The sequence below is a fragment of the Trichechus manatus genome, unplaced genomic scaffold (genome assembly GCF_000243295.1).
Source record: "Trichechus manatus latirostris isolate Lorelei unplaced genomic scaffold, TriManLat1.0 scaffold00072, whole genome shotgun sequence".
Taxonomy (NCBI): Eukaryota; Metazoa; Chordata; class Mammalia; order Sirenia; family Trichechidae; genus Trichechus; species Trichechus manatus.
The window spans coordinates 130123-151589 of NW_004444008.1; the positions used below are offsets into that span (position 1 = coordinate 130123).

Below are 21467 nucleotides of genomic sequence, written 5' to 3' on the forward strand. Positions count from 1 at the left end.
TTCATCAGAGTTTCAGTTGCCCCCACCATATACCTGCTGGACACCCTCCTGAGCTTTCAGATAGCTGTCTTATACTTTGTGCAGAATTCATGGTATTTATCTGAAAAGGGTCACTCTGCCGGGTCAGAAGTGGAACCCCTTGATTCATTCTCTCACTTTTCCCTTCCTCTTTCTGCCCTTTCCTTCTCCCCTCATCTTCCTGCCCTCTCTTCTTTTCGTCTCTTTCCACTGCTTTTGTCTTAATTGGGAACTTTTCTTCATTTCTCGTTGCTCTCTTCTCCTTCCATTTATTCTCACCTTTGCTACCATATCCAACCACATACTGTTCATTAATGCTGCCCAGCAAAGCAGGAGAGATAACCCTAAACCAGCCTCTCAGGCCTCTCCACCCGCTAATAGCAGTCCTCCCAGAAGCAAACCATTTGCAATGGTCATTCCCTGGGAGGGTGGTCTGTGGCTCTAACATGAACGTGTTTCCTTGGCAGTGTGAAGTGGTGAGCTCCCTGAAGGCCCTGCACAAGCTCATTGACAGCTCCCAACTGACTGCAGAGCTCGATGGCTCCTTTCCCTACAGCCACAGCGACTGGGTCTGCTTCCAAAGGGTAAGGTACAGCACAGTGGCCTGCTCTTGCCAGGGCCTCAGGAACTTTCCCTCATATGATGTTTTTACTCAGATTTGAAAAGAGCACCCCCCTGAGTTCCACGCTGTCATAATAATCACTCACAGACTTTATTTCTGGATAATCAAGATGTGGTAGGCATGAGGTGCCAACCTGTCTGAGGCCTAGAATCCATTGTGGGTGGGGAGAGGTGGGGCTGCTCCCATCTGATGCTTTCATTGAATTTCCCAAAGATCACGCTTAACACCCTGGTAGTCTTTTACAACCGTGAGATTAACATAAATCTAGGAACTCAAAGCTGTTATTTCAGCATCTAACAGAACTTTTCTACTGCTGTCTCCCACCTCTCACACCATGACAGAAACTGGAATCCTTCACAGCAAACTGCAAACAAGCCATTTCTTTCTTACAAAATTCAGTCTGCTCCCTGAACACCCACAGAGCCCTAGGTACAGCACAGGTAAGTTCTCACACATTTCATTTACTTGACAGATAGGTGGGGACATATGGGTTTAGCTAAAACTTGAAAATAAATATTTGGTTACACCATCATCTGTAGCAGAGAATTTCAAACCCTTTTTGATTGTAGATTCCTTTCAATTACCAACAGATCACTTCTTCCTGCTTGTCACCAAAAAAACCCCACCTTACCCAGCAGGAAAAACATACCACTATATTTGGTGACAGTGAATGCAACGCTATCTCTCCTCAAGTTATCATTCCCAGCATAATAGACAATATGATAGTCTGATTCAAAATGGCCAGTACCAGTCCATTTTAACTCACTAACACCTAGGATATCGATGTTTATGCATTCCATTTCATTTTTGATGATTTCAAATTTTCCTAGATTCGTACTTTGTCCATTCCACATTCCAATTATTAGTGGATGTTTACAGCTATTTCTTCTCATTTGGAGATGTGCCACATCAGCAAATGAAGGTCCCAAAAGCATGACTCCATCCACATCATTAAGATCAACTCTACTTTGAGGAGGCAGCTCTTTGCCAGTCATCTTTTGAGAGCCTTCCAACCTAAGGGGCTGGTCTTCTGACACTGTATCACAGAATGTCCCGCTGCTATTTATAAGGTTTTCACTGGCTAATTCTTTTCAGAAGTGGACCACCAGGTCCTTCCTAGTCTGTCTTAGTCTGGAAGCTCAGCTGAAACCTATCTGTGGTGGGTGACCCTGCTGGTATTTGAATATCAGTGGCATAGCTTCTAGCATCACAGCAACACACAAGCCCCCACAGTACAACAACCTGACAGACGCATTTCGAGTTCTATCCTGGAGTACAATGCTATCAGTGATGGTATAATATCCATACGCCTACAAGGAAGACCAGTTAATATGACTAGTATCTAAATTTACGCACCAACCACTGAGGCCAAAGTTGAAGAAACTGAAGAATTTTACCAACTTCTGCAGCCTGAAACTGATCAAACATGCAATCAGGATGTATTGATAATTACTGGTGATTGGAATGCAAAAGTTGGAAACAAAGAAGAAGGATTTGTAGTTGGAAAATATGGCCTTAGTGATAGAAATGATGCTGGAGATTGCATCACTTGATAGAAATTTGCAAGACCTACAACTTCATTGCAAATACCTTTTTTCATCAACATAAACAGCGACTATACATGTGGACCTCGTCAGATAGAAGACACAGGAATCAAATTGACTACACTTGTGGAAAAACTCAATGGAAACACTCAATATCATCAGTCAGAACAACGCTAGGGGCCGACTGTGGAACAGACCATCAGTTGCTCATATGCAAGTTCACATGGAAACTGAAGAAAATCGGAACAAGTCCATGAGAGCCGAAGTATGACCTTGAGTATATCCCACCTGTATTTAACGACCATCTCCAGAGTAGATTTGATGCGTTGAACACTAATGACCAAAGACCAGCCGAGTTGTGGAATGACATCAAGGGCATCATACATGAAGAAAGCAAGAAGTCATTAAAAAGACAGGAGAGAAAGAAAAGACCAAAATGCATGTCAGAAGAGACTCTGAAACTTGCTCTTGAACATAGAGTAGCTAAAGCGAAAGGAAGAAATGATGAAGTAAAGGAACTAAACAGAAGATTTCAAAGGGTGGCTCAAGAATACAAAGGAAAATATTATAATGACATGTGCAAAGACCTAGAGATAGAAAACCAAAAGGGAAGAACACACTCAGCATTTTTCAAGCTGAGAGAACTAAAGAAAACATTCAAGCCTCAAGTTGTAATATTGAACGATTCTATGGGGAAAATGTTAAATGACACAGGAAGTATCAAAAGAAAATGGAAGGAATACACAGAGTCACTATACCAAAAAGAATTGGTCGACATTCAACCATTTCAGGAGGTAGCATATGATCAGAAACTGATTGTACTGAAGAAAGATCCAAGCTGCACTGAAAGCATTGGTGAAAAACAAGGCTCCAGGAGTTGATGCAATACCAATTGAGATGTTTCAACAAACAGATGTAGCGCTGGAAGTGCTCACTCTTCTATGCCAAGAAATTTAGAAGACAGCTACTTGGCCAACCGACTGGAAGAGATCCATATTTATGCCTATTCCCAAGAAAGATGATCCAACTGAATGTGGAAATTATCAAACAATATCATTTGCTTGCTGAAGATCATTCAAAAGCGGTTACAGCAATATATCGATACGGAACTGCCAGAAATTCAAGCCGGATTCAGAAGAGGACGTGGAACAAGGGATATCATAGCTAATGTCAGATGGATCCTGGCTGAAAGCAGAGAATACCAGAAAGATGTTTATCTGTGTTTTATTGATTATGCAAAGGCATTCGACTGTGTGGATCATAACAAATTATGGATAACATTGCAAAAAATGGGAATTCCAGAACACTTAATTGTGCTCATGAGGAACCCGTACATAGATCAAGAGGCAGTCGTTTGAATAAGTCAGGAAAGTTGTGCATCAGGGTTGTATCCTTTCACCATACTTATTCAATCTGTATGCTGACCAAATAATCTGAGAAGCTGGACTATATGAAGAAGAACGGGGCATCAGGATTGGAGGAAGACTCATTAACAACCTGTGATATGCAGATCACAACCCTGCTTGCTGAAAGTGAAGAGGACTTGAAGCACTTACTGATGATCAAAGATTACAGCCTTCAGTATGGATCACACCTCAACATAAAGAAAACAAAATTCCTCGCAACTGATGCAATAAGCAACATAATAAATGGAGAAAAGATTAAAGTTGTCAAGGATTTCCTTTTACTTGGATCCACAATCAACACCCACAGAAACAGCAGTCAAGAAATCAAAAGACACCTTGCATTGGACAAATCTTCTGCAAAAGACCCCTTTAAAGTGTTGAAAAGCAAAGATGTCACTTTGAAGACTAAAGTACACCTGACCCAAGCCATGGTGTTTTCAATTGCCTCATATGCATGGGAAGGCTGACAATGAATAAGGAAGACTGAAGAATTGACACCTTTGAATTGTGGTGTTGGCAAAGAATATTGAATTTACCGTGAACTACCGAAAGAAGGAACAAATCTGTCTTGGAAGAAGTACAACCAGAATGCTCCTTAGAAGCAAGGATGGACATGTTATCAGGAGGGATCAGTCCCTGGAGAAGGACATCATGCTTGGTAGAGTAGAGGGTCAGTGAAAAAGAGGAAGACCCTCAACGCGATGGATTGACACAGTGGTTGCAACAATGAGCTCAAGCATAACAACGATTCTGAAGATGGCATAGGACCAGGAAGTGTTTTGTTCTGTTGCACATAGGGTCGCTATGAGTTGGAACTAACTCAACGGCACCTAACAACAACAATATTTGGTGATATGCCAATATGGCAGGAATAGTGATTGCTTTTGGGAATGAGTCATTCAAACAAGGCAGAGACAGACTGACCACACAGACCATGGTAGCCTAGAAGATGACACTGGGGTGTCCCGGACACTTCTCATTGGTGGCCGGACTTGGGTATCTCTAGTCTGAAAGGCAGGTCTGCCACCACCGAGTCGTGAGCACCCTTCTTTTCTAGCTTTAACCTCAGACTCACCCTCCCTGTCAGCGTATCTGGCACTCCACTCCCTATTCGAACTGGATGTCGGCGCGTGGACACAGCCACACTGCAGTGCTTTAGTTTTAGTTATAAACCAGGAACCCTGGCCATTCTTACATGCCTACTGCTAATAGATGGGGCTTGCCTTGGAGCAGGGTTACTGCTAATAGATGGGGGGTTCCCTTGGAGCAGGGTTACTGCTAATAGACCAGGGTTCCCTTGGAGCTGGGTTACTGCTAATAGACCAGGGTTCCCTTGGAGCAGGGTTACTACTAATAGACGGGGCTTGCCTTGGAGCAGGGTTACTTCTAATAGACGGGGCTTCCCTTGGAGCAGGGTTACTGCTAATAGACGGGGTTTCCCTTGGAGCAGGGTTACTTCTAATAGATGGGGGGGTTCCCTTGGAGCAGGGTTACTGCTAATAGACCAGGGTTCCCTTGGAGCTGGGTTACTGCTAATAGACGGCGGGGGTCCCTTGGAGCAGGGTTACTGTTAATAGATGAGGGGCTTCCCTTGGAGCAGGGTTACTGCTAATAGATGGAGGGTTCCCTTGGAGCAGGGTTACTGCTAATAGATGGGGGTTCCCTTGGAGCAGGGTTACTGCTAATAGACGGGGGTTCCCTTGGAGCAGGGTTACTGCTAATAGACGGGGGTTCCCTTGGAGCAGGGTTACTGCTAATAGACAGGGGTTCCCTTGGAGCAGGGTTATTGCTAATAGACCAGTGTTCCCTTGGAGCAGGGTTACTACTAATAGACCAAGGTTCCCTTGGAGCAGGGTTGTATGGATATTTGTCCCTCTGCAGGAAGTCGCGGAGCTCATCAGCATGCACAGGGCCATGATGAAGTGTGTCCTGGAAGACACGCTGCTGGTCACCCTCAGGCTGGAAGGTGGTGCTGTCCTGGCGAGGCTGAGGAGAGACGAGTTTGTCGCTGGTGAGGACAGCCGGTGAGTGTGCCCCCGGAGAGGGCTGCCGGTGCCAATGGAAGGTGGCTGCTCTGGGGAGCTTGCAGCAATGGCCCAAAGCACTCTGCTCTGGGCACGAGGAGCGTGTGTCCACCCAGGCATCACTGCAGGGTGCCGGCCTCTGCACCTTGACCAGCATCATTGCCCTTTACCTGGAAAGAGCTAATCCATACGCATGTGCTCCAAAGAGAAGCAGAGGCTCCCTGGAAGGCCAAGGTGTAAGGAAAGTTAAAATTCTCCATGATGGAGACTCAGAGTCAGTGGCCCCAAATTGACCTTCTGTGTTGTCCTGGGGGCTGCCGTACCCTGCCCAATCCCCTCTGTGCCACGTGGAGTTGGCCTCTCTCCAGCTTGGCCAGGGCTCCGTCTTGAGTGTCTGCGTAGATGGTGGCGTCACGTGTGTGCACACCTACATCTGTGGTTGGCCTCCTGGGCGTCGTTTCTTTCAGGTGTGAGTGAGCATGCTTGAGGAGTGTTCAGGTGCTCCAGAGGGCTGTTGCCGGGAGCACCATCCTCCACGTGGAGATCAGGACGTGCTGCTTCATCCTCTCTTCCAGGGACGCCATCGAGGCCGCCACCAGGCTGTACGACTGGGTGGACGAAGAGGTGCACAGGCTGGTCCTTTCCTCCAATCGGTGTCTGCAGCAGCTGGAGAGCCTGCAGGAGCTGAGGCAGCACCAGGAGGGGCAGGCCCAGGTCAGTGTCACTGAGGTCCTAGAGGAAGGGAGTGACATCACCACAGCTCACTCTGCAGTTCATGTAAACAGAGATGAGCTTTATTGCCTTTTTACATGAAAAATTCTGGCTCAGTGAGAAAAAAAGTTAATTCAAAGGAGCCAAAAGAGAAAAATACTTTCAAATGCTGCTGAAAATAACAGTGTTAGCACTTCAGTGCACTATAATCCTGACTTTCTCCTCCATAGACATGTGCATATAAACCTTTTCCAGAAACTTTTTCGTTAAAGTCATTTTATCAACAACAGCTTCCATCTAAATGAATGTGAGAGGTGGTCACTGCTAAGTGGGGGGAGAGGGGACATGATGGCCCTGCTGGGAGAGCAGATGCTGGAAGACACCTCTGGGTCCTTGTCCAGCCTCAGCTCCCCCAAAACTTGTCGAGAGCACCTCCTGGGAGGTCAGGGTGCAGGACTCATCGTGGTCACACATCCGGCAGGGATGAGGGCGCGTGGGTCTCAGTGTTTTTCTGGTCTCCAAGTGCCCGATCCTGGCTCTCAGGCCCTGGAGTGGGGATTGGCGGTGTGAGCTGAATGTCCACCTGACCCTGGGGAAGTGAGGAGCAGGGACCCCTCAGCACCAGGCCAGGGGAGCAGGGACCCCTCAGCACCAGGCCAGGGAGGGCAGGGACCCCTCAGAACCAGGCCAGGGGAGCAGGGACCCCTCAGCACCAGGCCAGGGGGGCAGGGACCCCTCAGCACCAGGCCAGGGAGGGCAGGGACCCCTCAGCACCAGGCCAGGGAGGGCAGGGACCCCTCAGCACCAGGCCAGGGAGGGCAGGGACCCCTCAGCACCAGGCCAGGGAGGGCAGGGACCCCTCAGAACCAGGCCAGGGAGGGCAGGGACCCCTCAGCACCAGGCCAGGGGAGCAGGGACCCCTCAGCACCAGGCCAGGGAGGGCAGGGACCCCTCAGCACCAGGCCAGGGAGGGCAGGGACCCCTCAGCACCAGGCCAGGGGAGCAGGGACCCCTCAGAACCAGGCCAGGGGGGCAGGGACCCCTCACCACCAGGCCAGGGGGGGACAGGGACCCCTCAGCACCAGGTGAGTGAAGCCACAGAGACTGGAAGAAGGGCCTGAGGCTGTGGGCAGCACCCACCCCACCTCGTGCTCCTGGCCCTCGTCCGCCCTCTCTGCACCCCACGTCTCCCTCTTCCCTGGCTGATGTTATTGTTTTGTGGAGCTGCCCCACCCCCAGTACTTTCCAGAGAGAGGGGAAAGGGGGGGAAATCTGAGACCTGGCATGTCTGAAAATGTCTTTCCTACCTTCACATTCTGAATGCTGGCTCCTGTCTGAATGTCCCGTGTGGCAGCTGATGTGTCTGACACTGTCCAACCTTGACCTTTTGTCTGTGACCTGCTTTTCCTCCCCGGAAGCTTGCAGACTCTTCGTCCTCAATGTCCAGAATTTAGGACAGCATATCCTGGGGCGCCAAGTGCTGGGGTCCCTTGCTAAGGGTGCTGTGTCCTTTCCCGGGGGTCCCTGGCGGCTCCGCTGCTGCCTGCTCCCGCCCCCCGGGCAGTCTCCCACTTCCCTCCCTGTTCCCGCATCATGGGCCTTCTCCTCAACCTTCGGTGCAGACTTCATCAGCTTCATCTTCTAGCCCTTCTTCTGAGCATCTCCTGCTGCTGCTGTTCTGAGGCTACTTCTTCACCGCACCCCGACTTGTTGGGAAGCAGCCCCTCTTCTTTCTGAGCATTGCAAATGGGTTCAGTGTGCACGACCCTGCCCCCTCCCAGGTACGGCTCTGCTGGTGATCCTGCCCCATTTTCGTGCCAGGGGTTTTCTTGGCCACCCTGGTTGTCTGCTCAAGTGGGCACGTTTTTTTCATATATCTCCATCCTAGGTGTTTTCTATTCGTCTGAATAATCTACAAGTGACATATATTTTCACAAAAATGGGCCATGCTACTTGTAGCTCTTTCTAACCGGCTCTGTCCCTTGGGCTGTGGGGTGCACCTTCCTGCCTCGTCCTTACTGCCTCCCGCGTCCTGGATGCCTGAACCTGTTTGCCCAGCTCCTGACCCAAGATTCCTGGGCTCTTGCCAGTTTCTCATCTATCATGAACACCACCGTTAAGCATTACTGTACCTCCATCTTTCCACGCTTTGCGAGTATTTCCTTTGGCCAAATTCCTAGGTTCCTGATGTCATCATCAGAAAAAGCTTTTTTTTTTTTTTTTTTTTGAGGTTTGATACATTTGACACATGAGTCCCCAGAAAGATTCTCAGCAGCAGCATCTGAGAGCACCACTTTCCTCAAGTCGAGTATCTCATAGTTTCCGTTTGGATTTTCTGTACTATGGTTAAACGTTTTCTTCTTACAGTTACTGGTTATTTTAGTTTCTTTCATGAATTGCTTTTTCTTGTACTTAAGTCAATGGATTTGTAGCAGTTCTACTATATTAACTGTAGTAATCCATTGGTTATGTTGCAAAGATTTTTCCCAGTTTGTAATTTGTTCTTTAACTGTGTTTATGATTTAAATAATCCTTTCTATCTTGAGGTTATCAAACTACTAATATCTTTTATCATGAAGTTCATATAGTTCTTTTTTTTATTTAAGTTTTCAAATCAGATAGAATTTACTTTTTTCATGAAGCTGGACGCAGACCGTGTCTGTGAGTTTCATCCAGCTCCACTCTGCTGGCGTGTTTGTCTACCCTGCGCCCAGCAGCTCTGAGGTCACCCACCAGTCCCTGTTCATAGAAATAAGCCCATGACTCTGGCTCCATTTATGAAGATCTGTCTGATCTGATCTGTCTCCTCTGCCTGCGTATCTGGAATCATGACACAAGCCTTGTGGCCATAGATCCAGCCCAGCCCTTCCCTTTTCATAACAGGCTTTTCCTGGGGCGCCCACCACCAGTGCCCGCACACTATAGTCAGCTGCATTACGACAACTACACACAAAATGTAATAAAATGTACTTCGACATTTCCACTACAAGCCTCTAAAATAAGGCCCTTGATTTTGTCACGGAGGTGTGAAGGTTAGCAGACGGCGCTGGGTGGCCTCAAGCAGCCACCGGCCCAACAAATGTTTCTAGGACATGTTTAACACATTAACAGGTTCCCAAACTGAAGGCTCTGGGTCCGTTTTTTACCTGTACTGATTTTATTCCTGGGCACTGAGGGTCATGGGGATGAGCTACAGAGCATGGTCACTCACACCGTGTGGGCCCACGCCCCTTGGCCCGCCTGGAACAGGTGTCACGTGTGCAACGGTGGGGCTCGCTGTGCCCAGTGCTCATGGCGCCTGTTCACAGAGGGACAGCCTGTCGTCCTTGTCCCTGCACACTTAAAAATAAAATCTTCTTTTCCTACGTAGGTCAAACAGTGGTTTGAAAGGGAACAAGAGCCATCCCCCGGCCCTGTGGAGCCGGCCTCCCCAGAGAACGAGAAGGAAAAGCAGGAGGCGTATCAAGGCTTCCATGAGGCAGCAGCAATGGTGGGTGCACTGCTGGCCACAAACCACGTGGCTGCCCTGCTGTGCCCACAGCACCCCCATGCCCACACAGCACCCCTGTGCCTGCACAGCACCCCTGCCCCTCTGGTGCTCACAGGATCTTCCCTGTGAGTCCCAGAGAAGCGGCTCCAGGCAGAGTGTCGGTGTGGGGAGGACTGGAGGAGCAGGTAAGGAGTGCCTGGGCCATCTCCTCCTCCCCTCCCGACCCAGTAGGTGCCTTGGAGCCCAGGGTTTGTTTGTCCCTCCTGCAATCTCTTGCTCTGTCCTAGCTGGGCTGACTTGAGCTATCCCAGGCTCAGAACCGCATGGTTTGTGATCACAGCCCTGCTGGGGCACACACCCCGGCCCCCCTCCCTGGCTGACCAGCCCCCTCCCTGTCTCCAGGCAACCAGATGGAGGCCACCCTTCAGGAAGCACCCCAAGACTCCCTCGTCCTCGCCAGATGCTGAGCACCTGGGGAGCTGCTGCCGAGTGGCCGCCACAGCGGAGCCAGGGCCTGACGGCAGGCGGGAGCTGTGGCGGTGCCAGGCCCTGTGGTCACAGGGCCCGAAGACCGGCCACTGCCTAGAGGATGCCCTTCCTGAAGCTGCCCCTGGCTGCAGCTCCCCGCCCTTCCCCCAGGAGGCCAGCCTCTCTGGGCAGGACACTCTGAGTGCACAGGAGGCTATGCACCTGGGCCCAGGTGTGCCTGTTCCATGGGACACACCGCCCTCCAGGGAGGGTTCCCCGGACAGCGGCTCCCCCTGCTACCTTGAGCCTGCCTGGGCCCCGGGTCCCCACCTCAGGAAGCACCCCCTGAAGAAGATAATGAAGAAAACACAGAGCTTCGAGTCCCCCATCACTGACGGTGGTCCCAGGGAGCCCCGCCAGCTGGGACACATCGGGGTACACATCAAGGGCCTGGAAGTGACAAGTAATGTGGCCTCCAAGACCCCTCCGCTTCCCCGGAACCGCAGCCTGTCCTCTCCATCCAGGGTCCACCACCCTGAGGGGGACGGGAGGCCGCGTTCGGGAAGGTGAGGTGGACACTCCCTGCCCTTTCGGCCCAGCAGCCAGTGGGGGCCATCATAGCTCTAGATGCTTGTCTACAAGATAGAAATGCTGGGACCCCCCCACGCCCCTGTCCTGCCAGGCTGAAAGGGCTCCATCTGAGTTTAAACCCTGTTCCCAAATGGGATTACAACCACAGGTATAGGGGTTAGGATTTACAGCACATATTTTGGGGAGACACAGTTGAATCCATAACAGAGTCCTGTGTGAGCCCTGTCCAGTCTGCCTCCCCTCAGCTACCTGTGATGATGAGGACAAATGGGACCATCAGACCTATCAGAAGTCCCAATCCTACAGAGGAGGGAGAAACAACAAAGCTCTGAGTCACTAACCCAGGCCACACCTATGGGCTGTGATTTGCCTCTGACCTCGTCCTGAAGGTTTTGGGGTCACAGGATGCCGGGGTGTGGGCCGTCTACCGAGAGCCCATCCCCGGGCCACTGAAGTGGAGGCACCTGGGCCCCGTAGGTTGTTCCCCAGCCGGCGTGAGGCCATGAGCAGTTAGGAGGTCACCCTCCCTCTGCTTGGCATCTGATGTAGCCTCTGGGAACAGGTCACTTCTGTCCCCATCCCAGACACAGACACACCGACCTGACAGCCTTGTAGTCATGGCATCCGGAATCCTCCAAAACCCATGTGTGTCGGGCTGGGAGGGGAGTGAGTCCTTCTCAGATGTCAGGCTAAGAGGATGGAGCTTTGTACTGAACCAACACCAACTTGCTGAAACCCAAGGTTTCCTTTAGTTATTAAAAAGTTTGCCCCTATCCTTGCCCATACAGCATCTTAGTGATGGGAGCCAACCCACATCACATGGGAAAGACGGTGGGGTCATGAAGCAATTTACAGCCTTTTAAAGTTTATGCTTTCTTTTACTTTTTTATGACAAAGTCCAGGTTTCTAGATGTTGGGCTGCTGTTGAGGTGCCAGGCGGTGTTAGATTGCCACCCCCACAGTAATTTCTAGCCATGAGTTCCTGATAAATAAATTGTCCGTGTAATTTGGCCCAAATCACCAGAGCATATCCTACCCTCATATGTGCGATAGGAACGAAATCAAAACAAACCCGTTGCCGTCGAGTGGATTCTGACTCACAGCGACCCTCTAGGACAGAGTAGAACGGCCCCCAGGGTTTCCTAGGAACGGCTGGTAGATTCAAACTGCCAACAATTTGGTTAGCAGCTGAGCTCTTAACCACTGCGCCACCAGGGCTCCATGTGATAGGTAGTATTCTAAATTTGATTGTGTTTCAGATTACCTAAAAGGGACAGTTTTGTCTTTGGCTGAGGTGTGAAGGGTTGTTCTCTCACTGTGCAGAGGGCACCTGGTCCCCTTGAACCACAGAGGCACCCTTGTCCAGATGGTCACAGGTTGGCTCTGGGTGGCCCAACCAGCAGAGGCGCTGTCTACTCAGAAACGACGTATTTGTCAACCCGTATTTGCAGGCACAAGGGGAAGCGGGGGGTTGGAAAAACGGGCTCCCCGCTCTGCTGCAAATGGGCTCCCACCACAGCATCTCCCATCCTTAGCTGCTTTTCACTTTTTTCCAATTTAAAAAAAAAAGTGCAAAAACCACAGACAAAAAAAATCTGCCAGCCCCCATTACTGCCATTAGGATCCAGCTGTTTAAAGACGTTACAGTAGAACCCCATCAAATGTGGGCAAAGCAGCGCGGCTCGGGCCACCATCTGGAGCCCTCGCAGGCTTCCTCTGAGAGTGATGGCAGGTGCACACCTGAGCGCACATCGCAGGCACCGGGAGGGCCTCCAGGGCAGGGGCATCAGAGGGAGCAGCAGGGAGCCCCCAGCCCTGTGGATCCTGCCAAGCCAGCTCAGAAAGGTGGAGGGAACCCTGAGCATTCCACGTCTGTTTACAACAGACACACGACTATTCTTATTGAAGGCTCAGACATTTTTTAATGGTCAAAAGGAGAAAATACTGACCTGGAAGCACAGTACAGGCTTATAGGATCGTAGCACAAGCTGTTTTGCACAGAGAGGGCACAGTCTGCCTTCTGTCATCCTCCCTCTCGGGGAAACACAGATCCTCTGGGCTCCTCCACCACCCAGGGGATGAGGCAGGGTGGACACGGGCTATCATTAACGAGTTCATGTCCAGTGGCGAGAGCTGGGGAGGCTGGGCCAGTGGAGGGGCATGGTGTCCCCTGGTCACTGGAACACCTCCTACAATGTGCTGGTCTACAGCCCCTCCACATGAGCCTTGTTAAGGCGGGAGGCCCTGGTTGTGTCAAGGAGGAGAGCTCTGGACAGTGACCTCCCGGCCCTGCTCCGGCTGGCGTCCATCCCAGCCTCCTGCCTCTGGCCCAGCTGGCATCCATCCCTGCACTGTGAGGTTTTTGCTCTCCTGTCTTCTGCTCCAGCCGTCGCCTCTCCTCCGTTCCTGGGTGCATCGGTCCTGGGGTTGAAGCTGCTCACATCTGTGAGCTCATCGGGTCAGGTGTGACCACAGTGCAAAGCCGGCTTTTCAGAAATAGCTTTTGGTGGGGCAGCAGTAAACATGGGTGCGAAACCCACTTTGCTTCATAAATTCCCATCACACCCTTCTGTGCAGAGGCCTCTTCTTTCCTGCTAGAACTGCTCCCAGAGAGGGTTCCAGAATTAAACCACCTGGAACAGGAGTCCCCATGCCCAGAGATTAAGTTAGGGGGTCTGGCATAATCGAGCCTTTCCAGCTTTCAAAGGGATCTCTTATCTGAAAAGGCCAACTAACCATGGTCAGTAAATGGATGATATTTCAAGTCTCTCCCTAAAATGCATCCCCCTCTTTATTTCTCATCTTTTCTCATTACTGCTTATCAGAGGAGCAACCCCAGGTACTGGGAGAGGAGCAGACTTCAATCATTCATTTCTGAAAACAAGTGATCGCAAGAGATTCTTTTCTTACTCTGCACCCCACATACGCAGGTTGCACCTCGCATCTGTGTGTGAGAGTTTCCTAAAGTCGGCTTTGTTTCGTGTGAGGCATAGTCTCTAATGAGATGCCGTCTGTGGAGCCTGCACGACGCATCCAGCCCTCTTTCTGTGTCTTCCAGCCGCCTGCACCACATAATGGCCGAGATGGTTTCCACGGAGAGGGAGTATGTCAGGTCCTTAGGATATGTCATCGACAACTATTTTCCAGAAATGGAAAGGATGGACCTGCCCCAGGACCTGCGAGGGAAGCGCGGCACCATCTTTGGGAACCTGGAGAAGCTCCATGACTTTCACTGCCGGCACTTCCTCAGGGAGCTGGAGCGTTGCCGGCACTGCCCGCTGGCCGTGGGCTGCAGCTTCCTGAAACACGTGAGTCCCCTGAGGACTCTGGGGCCGGGTCCTTCTCCCCAGGTGTGGGAGAGTCTCGTGGGTCAGGTGCCCACAGATTGGGTTTTTAAGTTTTGGGTAATCTGAATGGCTCCAGGACAAGTTTAGGAAGTGTATTCTTTGCAGCTCATCAATAAACATACACCCCAGAGCAGACGATAAGACTGGGTGTGACAGCACTTGACAGTTTACAGAGGGTGTCCCCTAGTAACTCCCATGCTGAGAGACGCATGGTATGGGGAGCTTCACCTATATCATCCCGTGTAATTCTCCTACAACCCCGTGGGACAGGCGCTGTTGCTGCCTTTCCACTCTAGGCCAACTGGACAAAAGCAATTCCCAAAATCAGATTGCCAGTGATCAGTTCTCAGAACCTGTGCCTTGTCTTCCTTGACCCTCTCCCTGTGGTCCGTTTGCCCTCTAGATGAGTTTTGGGATCAGTTTGTCGAGTTCGGGGAATAACCTTTTAGGATTTTGACTGGAAGCACATTGAAGATAGAGACTGATTGAAGGAGAGTTGTTCTCTCTGTCTCTTCTCAACCGTGAATATGGAGTAGCTCTCTACTGGGGTCATGTTCACCCTTTAATAAAATGTTTAACTTACTCTGAAAAGAAAATTCCACAAATACTCAATGAGCAGTGTCCCAGGCACTGGTGACTCAAGTGGCCAAAATAACTGCTTCAGACTTAAAAGAATAAAAAAAAATTACCAAATTTTAAAATATTTTTTTAATAATTTGTAAAGTATACAGCAATTTACATTGCATGGAATGGTTTTAAAAGCTTTTATCATTTCTGCAAAGTTTTCATTTTGTCTTTAGAGCAGACGTTAAGGATCATCTGATCTGTCATATCCGAATGTCATAAGTGGTTTAGTTTGTGGAAATCTTCAATGTTCAGGAAAGTGTGTTTAGGGTGGGAGTCCCTGCGGGTGCAAACGGTTAACACACTTGGCTGCTACCAAAAAGGTTGATGGTTCAAGTCCACTCAGAGTTGCCTTGGAAGAAAGGCCTAAAGATCTACTTTCCAAACAAGCAGCCGTTGACAATCCTGTGGAGCGCAGTTCTACTCTGACGCACATGGGTTTGCTGTGAGCTGGAAATGACTTGACGGCAACTGGTTTTTCAATGGAGATTTTTTAGTTTCCACCGATTCCTTCTAATCCTTTTAAAAATCATTTTTCTGTGACGATAGTGTTTAGCGTCCTTCTGTGGGTCCATTTCCCCAGGAGCGTGCCAACCTCAGTTTATTGCTGGTAATTAATGGCTTCTCTGGTCGTTTCCTGGTTCCCCTCTTACCTTACTGGTCTCTTGGCATTTTTAGGGGTTTTAACTAATTCATTTTTCTCTTCTTTTTAACTTCATATTTGTGACTAAAATGCTAATTATACAGTTTGTTACAGTAACCCTTTCGCTTTCTTTCTGCTGCTTCAAATGCTATCTTCCATTTGGAATTTTCTGCCAACTTCTATCAAGCCAACTTTGCCAAGCTGCTCCTTGTTAGAAACCAAATTACAGTATTTCACTTATAATGGGACTGCTTTTCACAGTCTAACCTCTTCTGGTATTCTTTCATCAAATTATTCAAATGACATATTAGAAAAACTATTTTTAACACTTAAAAACTATATTGTAGGACTTCACATCTGAGAGAATTGTGTGGACATTTTAAAAAAAAAAAGAAAAGTCTCAGAGCCCGTAATAGTCCCTGGAACACAGTGTAGGCAACAAGCCCTGGTTAACTAGTTCCCTGAGTAAGGCCTTCACAAGGAGAACATAAAACTTTACTGAAAGCCCAGAAGAAAACCTGAATAAATAGAATGGCCTACCATGTTCACGGACTAGAGTCTCCAGTTCTAGAAGTTTTCTAAATGAATCTCTAAATTCAGTGCCATTGTGATCAAACCCTACTAAGTTGTCATAGAACTTGTGGAGCTGATTATGAAACTCTCCCTTCTGGGAGGTTTAGCCCCACTTAGAGAAAAGCCCTGGTTTGTCTCTGGCACCAGTGTTCAGGGGTCTCCCCTCGGAACATGTCTGTTGGTCTTTAAAAGCCTCAAATGTTTGGTGAGAGCCACAGAGGGCTGCGCCCGGCTCAAAACCTCACACGTCTCTGGGTTCATGGAGGTGGGAGGGTGAGTGTGTGTCTGTGTGTGTCTGTCTGCACGTGTGTCCATGTATCTGTGTGTGTCCAAGTGTGTGTCTGTGTGTCTCCATATGCTTATGTGTGTGTCTTGTGTTCACGTCTATGTGTCCATGTGTCTGCCTGTGTGTGTCTGTCCGTGTGTCTGCTCATGTGTGTTCCTGTGTATCTGTCCATTTCTGTGTGTCTCTGTCCAAGTATGTGTTCATGTGTGTCTGTGTGTTCACATCTCTGTGTCCATGTGTCTTTCGTGTGTCTATCCATGTGTGTCTCTGTGTCTGTCCTCTCTATGTGTCTTCGTGTGTCTGTGTCCAAGTATATGTTAGTGTGTGTCTATGTGTTTGAGTGTCTATGTGTCCATGTGTCTCTCCATGTGTCTGTCTGCGTGTGTGTGCCCGTGTGTGTGCGTGCCCATGTGCACGTCTGCCCATGTGTGTGTCTGTATGTCCGTGTGTCTGTCCGCACTTGCGGACTCAGTGTGCATGGATGCCCCGTGGTCCCTCCCGTTTTCCAGGAGGAGCAGTTCAGCATGTACGCACTCTACAGCAAGAACAAGCCGCGCTCGGATGCTCTGCTCAGCAGCCATGGCAATGCCTTCTTTAAGGTCGGCCCCACGCCCACCCCACCCCAACTGGTCCTGGCCAGGCTCACGCTCACTTGCCTGTCTGACCCCCTCCCCACAGGCCAAGCAGCAAGCACTGGGGGACAAGATGGACCTGGCCTCCTACCTGCTGAAGCCAGTGCAGCGCATGAGCAAGTACGCGCTGCTGCTCAAGGACCTGGTCAAGGAGGCCGGCCACAGCCCCACCCAGGAGCAGGAGCTCGGCCAGCTGCGGGCCGCCGAGGACATGGTCCGCTTCCAGCTGCGCCACGGCAATGACCTGCTGGCCATGGACGCTGTGCGCGGCTGTGATGTGAGTGCCCGCCTGCGCTGCAGCATGGCAGAGAGGGGCACGGCGGGACACTGAGCCTCCCTGACAGTCAGGGCCAGCTATGGGATTTGCAAGACCAGGACAAAGTGACACTGTGGGGACCTCATTAGAAAGATCGTTAACTGTATCAAGACAGCAGCCTCAGAGCATTGAGCCAGGCTCAGGTCTCTGAGTGCAGGGCTGTGCACCACGGGGCCACTCCTGCAAGGGCCCTGGGGGCAGCTGACCCCAGGCCCGTCTCACCATGACCTGTGAGGGTGGCCAGCGGCCGCCCGAATTGCTCTTGGAGGCCATAGAGGGGAGGTGCCCTGGATGCAGCGGAGACAGTGGAAGAGACTCTGGCCAGCTGTGTCCATCCCCTGTCAGCCCCATAGGAAGCAGCAGGAGTGAGGGCAAGGCCCAGCCTGAGCCTGGGAGATTTCTCTGGGAACATGGGCCGCTTAGTCATCAACGGGGGTTTCAGTTAAAATGTACACGAGGGCTTTAAAGGGGAAGTTAAAGTGGGAAGTTAAACAACACCCAAAAGAGGTACGTTCACTGCAACCTCGGAAAATGTGTGCAGGAGGCATGGGAACGTGGGGACCTACCCAGCTAGAGCCCTGTATTAGGAAGCGTTATGCCTGTGGGGGACCCCCAGGCCCAGCGAGCACATGAAGCGCTCTCCTCTCTGCCTGGTTGGGTCCTGGAGGTCCAGGACTCTGGCTCCTCCCACGTCCTCACCGTCCTCAAGTGCCCTGGAGATGGTGCCCCTTCCCACCTGGGCAAGGGGCAGCAGTGTCTCCCAGATGTGGGCCCCATGAGTGTCTCGTAATGCCCAGCCTTTAGTGCTGACCCTCAGCGAGCAGCATGATCTGTAGCCGCTCTAGAATACAGCCACTTCGTCTCTGCCCCCCAACCTGGCCCCAGGTAGCCTTTGTGGGCACCCCTGGGCAGTGTCACCCGGTGTGAGAGAGTCTCCCTCCCTCATGAGGCTGTGGAGGGTCAGATGACAGGGTTAGGAGTCTGCCTGAGTTCTTGAGTCATTGTTTTTAGTGATGCTGCAGCTTCTACTTAAAGCCACTTAAAACTTCTCATTAAAAGCTAATACTGAGATGTGTTTACAGAAGTTATGGGAATCTGCCCTCCATGTCTCATTTTCTCATTTCAAGAGGCCCAGACACTGAGAAAGGAAATAACTCTTGTCCAGCCACAGAACCCACGTCCTTCACATTGCTGTTGCTAAGGAAGCTGTCTCCCTCCAGGTGAACTTGAAGGAACAGGGGCCCCTCAGGTGCCAGGATGAGTTTGTCGTCTGCTGTGGGAGGAGAAAGTACCTGCGGCAGGTGTTCCTCTTTGAGGACCTCATCTTGTTCAGCAAGACCAAGAAGATGGACGGCGGCTATGACATCTATGTATACAAGCAGTCCTTCAAGGTACGGCTGCGGGCGCCAGGCTCCCAGTCTCGCCCCTGGGGTCCCTCGGACCAGGGTGTCATTCCAGACAAGCAGAGGGAAGTAGTGAGAGGAAAGCCAGTGGGACAGCATCAACTGCCTGGGAAACAGATGCTCCCTCCCCAGGGAGGGGCCCTCCCTGAGCTTAGGGAGCACAGAGGGACTTTGTGGACAGGCATGACCTGGGTCCCGGTGGGTCTCCTCACCTGCCGCCTCCCATACACAGGCTGAGAATGAACAGTCCTGTACATGGAAGCTTGGGGGGCTCTGGAGAGGACCACAAAACCATAAACCCTTCATGGACCAATGCCGGGTAATGAACACAAGAGGTGATAAAGGCCCAGAAGCTTCTAGTCCAGCCCTTCCTTTCCCAAATGGGGACACTCAGGCCCAAGAGGGAGCCAGCTGTTTGGCTTCTAGCTCTGCCCCACACTAAGGACAAGCTAAAGGCCGATCGGGCAGCACAATCACCCCACTTTTTTGAAGGCATCTGGGGCCACTGTGGGGTTTGCTGTGATGCAGACGGCTGAGATCGGGATGACAGAGAACGTGGGCGACAGCGGCTTGAGGTTTGAGATCTGGTTCCGACGGCGGCGGAGGTCTCAGGACACCTACATCCTGCAGGCGAGCTCAGTGGAGGTGAAGAGCGCATGGACCAGCATCATAGGGAGGATCCTGTGGCGGCAGGCCCTGCGAAACCGAGGTCAGAGCACAGGCACAGGCAGGGGGCGAGGGCAGAAGGGGGGGGAAGGTGGTACACAGGGGGCCGCAGGGAGGGACGAGGTGGTGTGAGGGACACAGGGAGCGGGGACGGGGGTGTGGGCACATGGGGTGGATGCCATCCCCATCGATACTGCTGACCCGCTCTAAGAGGCTGAGGCCTGCCTGCAGCACCAGGACCCCTTGGTCATGCTGGGTCCATCCAGTCACAAGCACATTGACCGGACCTTGAGAACAATCACTGACCCCGCCTGCCTCTCAGCCCCCACAAGCACAGTCTGGATGCTTTGCCCACTCTCCCCAGTAGGGCCGGGATCTCCGGAGGCCCGGTTGGGGTCTGCCCTCAGTCTCCGCAGTTGAGGGCCCATCCACCCAGGATCCCACCCTCTGCTTCTCTTCCTTCCTCACTGTCCTCCTCCATCTTCCCTGCTCTTCCCGCCTCCTCGAGGGGGACACCTCTGTCTGTACTCGAGAGGCAGTGCGTTCATCCAGAACGGTGGCTCCTAATGCCCCTCAAGGTGACCACACTCCTCCAATGAGGAGCCTCTGCCCAGACCTCACCCTAAACGCCAAACTCAAACCCCAGCAGTCTCATGCAGGGCCTAGCTATCATTTCAAACCCACTGTCCCCCTCAAACCCGCCCTCCCCAAGCCCCCCTTCTCCCCCCTCCTCAGGGGGCAGTTCCCACTCGCCCTGTGGGGAATCCCTAGGCCTCCAGCTGCAACATTTGATTGTGGGCAGCTCTTCTCCCTCCACTGCCGCTATCTAGCCCAGGCCACCCACCTCTCCCACCAGGAGCATTTCCAGCCTCCTGGCAGCCTCCCTTCTTTCAGATCCCAGATCCTCCAGGGGCTCCTCATCCACTTCGAGCCAGACCAGCCCCTGCAGGAGCACAGCGCCCCATGGCCAGGCCCCACATTCCTCCTGCCTCCATGCCAGGCCCTTGGCCTCCCAGCTGCAGCCCACAGACTCCAGACACACTCAGCCTTGGCTTCAGGGATGGCTGTGTGCTCTGATTGGACCACGCTCCAAGGGCATCCACTTGGCCCACGCCCTCACCTTCTCAGGGAGGTCTTCCTGATCCCATACCTGTACACCATCATCTCCCTCCCATGGCACTTGCAACCACTAACATGCTCTCTAACCTACGAGTCTGTGGTCCATCAGTCACACATAGACATGCACACACCCAATACACACAAACACACATATCCTAAGAGCAGAGACTTGGGTCTGTTTTGTACCATGTGCATATCAAGCATCTAGAAAAGAGCCAACATTCAGCAGGCCCTCACATAACACAGAATGAGCACATAGGCCCTCGCCTAACACACAGTGTGCACACAGGTCCTCACCTTACATACAGTGTGCACACATGTCCTCACCAAACACACAGTGTGCACACATGTCCTCACCGAACGCACAGTGTGCACGCAGGCCCTCACCGAACGCACAGTGTGCACACAGGCCCTCACCGAACGCACAGTGTGCACACAGGCCCTCACCGAATGCACAGTGTGCACACATGTCCTCACCTAACACAGTGTGCGCACATGTCCTCACCGAACACACAGTGTGTGCACAGGTCCTCACCGAACACACAGCGTGCGCACAGGTCCTCACCTAACACACAGTGTGCGCACAGGCCCTTACCTAACACAGTGTGCACATAGTTCCTCACCTAACACACAGTGTGCACACAGGTCCTCACCTAACACACACTGTGCACACAGGCCCTTACCTAACACAGTGTGCACATAGTTCCTCACCTAACACACAGTGTGCACACAGGTCCTCACCTAACACACACTGTGCACACAGGCCCTTACCTAACACAGTGTGCACATAGTTCCTCACCTAACACACAGTGTGCACACATGTCCTCACCGAACACACAGTGTGCACACATGTCCTCACCGAACACACAGTGTGCGCACATGTCCTCACCTAACACACACTGTGCACACATGTCCTCATCTAACGCACAGTGTGCACACAGGTCCTCACCTAACGCACAGTGTGCACACAGGTCCTCACCTAAC

General features: G+C 51.4%; 1 protein-coding gene across 1 annotated transcript in view; it reads left to right on the forward strand.

The window, feature by feature from the left end:
- The window catches only part of PLEKHG4B (pleckstrin homology and RhoGEF domain containing G4B), a 58380-nt gene that overhangs the window by 19148 nt on the left and 17765 nt on the right, over positions 1-21467 (forward strand). The window contains 12 exon segments of the mRNA XM_004380289.2: positions 486-602; positions 982-1080; positions 5472-5614; positions 6190-6328; positions 9696-9815; positions 9905-10000; positions 10218-10849; positions 13933-14182; positions 16857-16946; positions 17026-17256; positions 18516-18686; positions 19227-19407. Coding sequence (XP_004380346.2) covers positions 486-602; positions 982-1080; positions 5472-5614; positions 6190-6328; positions 9696-9815; positions 9905-10000; positions 10218-10849; positions 13933-14182; positions 16857-16946; positions 17026-17256; positions 18516-18686; positions 19227-19407 — 2269 coding nt within the window.